The sequence below is a fragment of the Gregarina niphandrodes genome (genome assembly GCF_000223845.1).
Source record: "Gregarina niphandrodes unplaced genomic scaffold scaffold00020, whole genome shotgun sequence".
Taxonomy (NCBI): domain Eukaryota; phylum Apicomplexa; class Conoidasida; order Eugregarinorida; family Gregarinidae; genus Gregarina; species Gregarina niphandrodes.
The window spans coordinates 53,631-56,049 of NW_011645789.1; the positions used below are offsets into that span (position 1 = coordinate 53,631).

Here is a 2,419-nt window from a genome sequence, read left to right on the forward strand (position 1 = left end):
TGTCACACCTGTGCTGATGTGCGGAGTCGTATTGTGCGTGCGACACACCGCCGCCACCATCCTACCCAGGTCGCGGTGTCCTTCTTGCCACAGTGCTTTGAACCGGCTTCTGAACGCCTTGTGGGAGTCTTCGTTGATGCCGTTCCCCTGCGGCCTACACGTTGCCGCCGTCAGATGGACGCAGCCCAACGCGCTAGCCACCATCTCATGGAACGCCCCCCTGAAGCTCGTGCCGTTGTCCGTTAAGACCACTCGCCGAATATCGAACGGTTGTGAGCCCGTGAGCCGTCTGCGCAGCTGTGACCGTGCTCGTTATCCACGATCCCGTGTACCACGTCGCGTGGTCCATTACAGCTAGGAGCCACCAACTCTGCTGATCTAGCTGCATGGGTCCTACGTGATCCAGGCTTACTGTGCCCATCGCAGTTGCTCAAGAAGGGCAGGTTGTTCGTGTGGTCGGACGCTCGAGGAGAGGCGTTCACGACGCTGAAGCAGGCGGTAGTCGGCGCCTCGTTGCTCCACAGTTCCAGCAGCGCCGCTCATCATCGAAACAGATGCCTCGGAGGTTGGCATTGGCTCGGTGTTGAAGCAGGTGCAAGAGGGTAGAGAGGTCCCGTTAGAGTTCGCGTCCAAAAAGTTCACCGACGCGGAGAGAAAGTGGGATACGAAAGAGAGAGAGAACTCTTCGCCGTCAAGTGGGCTGTAAAGAAGTGGACTCGGCGAATCGCGGGATGAAGGGTCGTACGTACCCAACGGCTCCTAGGAAGCTCTGCAGTTCCTTCCTTGAGATGGGGGCGGGGGTATTGAGAGCGTTGCCTATCTTCCTCTCCTGGCGCGCTATCCCTTGCCGCCCAATCTTGTGACCGAGGTACTTTACTTCGGGCATGAGCCACTCGCTCTTATCTAGCCTGAGATGGAAGCCTCTCTCTGTGCACAATCGCAAGACCTTCTCCAACCGCTGCATCATCTCCGGCACCCTGTCCGTCGCGATGATGATATCATCAATGTAACACAGAGTGCGATCATCCAACACCTCCTCGAACACCATGTCCATCGCGCGCTGGAACTCCGCCGGCGAGTTCTTAATCCCGAAGGGGATGACATTGAACTCGAACAGCCCAAACGGTGTGACGAACGCGGTGAGGTGCTTGCTCTCCTCCGCTATTGGCACATTCCGGAATCCCGAGTTCATATCGAGAGTCGTGAAGCGCTGACGGCCTGCTGCGGCCCTCAAGTGGTCCCATATTTGGGGCAGCGGATACGAGTCGGCAGTCATGCTTTGATTCACCATCCAGTAATCCAAAACGCACCTCCACTCGCCCGTCTTCTTCTTCACGAAGTGCGGCGCGGCGGCCCACTCGCTTTTCGAAGCACGAATGACTCCGAGCTTCAGCTGCTTCTCCACCTTTGGGTTCTCCTGTACGTCTCTGTATGCGACCACAGCTCATTCCTCAGGCTCTGGTCCAGCTGTCCCGTGCCCTCCACGAATACCTGCCGCTGCCTCTCGACGGGGTCCTCCGACTGCTCCTCTACTACTGGTGGCTGCTTTTTGTACTTCTCCGCAAGCCGTATCTCATCAACTGCGCCTCTCTGCGCCGCCAGGACCAATGCCTTCGCGGACCTTCTCTCAACCAAACCAAACCGTTCCCATTCTTCCCTCCCAGGAGGTTCGGGATCGATGGTTGGCCATGCACCGCGAACTCTACATTGTCCGTATCGCCCTGCACTGTTACCGCTACTGGCTCCGTCACGGGTAGTGATCCTGAACCCAGCACTGTGCTTACTTGCTATCGGCGCTGCGACACTCTTACGCCAGCGCGACTGCAATCCTCTCTCCTCAGCAGGCTTACCTCTGCGCCTGTATCCTGCTGAAACTCAATCTCGATCCCCTTCACGAGGGCCCTTACCGAAAATTTCGGCCGTCTCTCGACTCTCCAGTCACGGTTCCCGCGACTCGTGACTCCAACGTCATGTCCTCTGTCGGCTCATTCTGACATTTCTCACGGAAGACATACCGCACGCATTTTTTACTCTCTAATTTTTCAGTGAAGGCGATTACAGGTCTGTGATTTTTCAATGAAGGCGGTTAGAGGTCTGCGCTTGATTGACGTTGAGGGTTGGGAGGCGCTGGCAGCGTTCATCGGTCCGAATGGGAAGTTGTCGCCGATCACCGATTGCATCGCGAGGATAGCGGTGGTGTCGGACGGTAAGGGTGTCGCCGAAGTTCTGGCCTTGGCGCCTCCCTCGGAGTTTCTGGGATCGTGCCTTTCGGACTATGACTGGCTCCGTCGTTGGAATCGCCTTCGAGTCTGCCACCCGGAACGGGTCCAAAAGGCAAGCGAAGGCTTCCGCGCGCATCGAGCGCTTGCTTGCTCGGAGCCTGAAGGAGTATCTCAACGACGCGGATCCGTCCGCTGCC

General features: G+C 57.6%; 1 protein-coding gene across 1 annotated transcript; it reads right to left on the reverse strand.

The window, feature by feature from the left end:
* Positions 1-716: 716 nt before the first annotated feature.
* Positions 717-1,580, reverse strand: GNI_097710 (retrovirus polyprotein; the record flags this gene model as incomplete). The annotated part of the gene is made up of 2 exons (XM_011132749.1): positions 717-1,405; positions 1,510-1,580. Coding segments are annotated over 2 exons (760 nt in total), but the record flags the coding sequence as incomplete, so codon positions are not given.
* Positions 1,581-2,419: the final 839 nt, after the last annotated feature.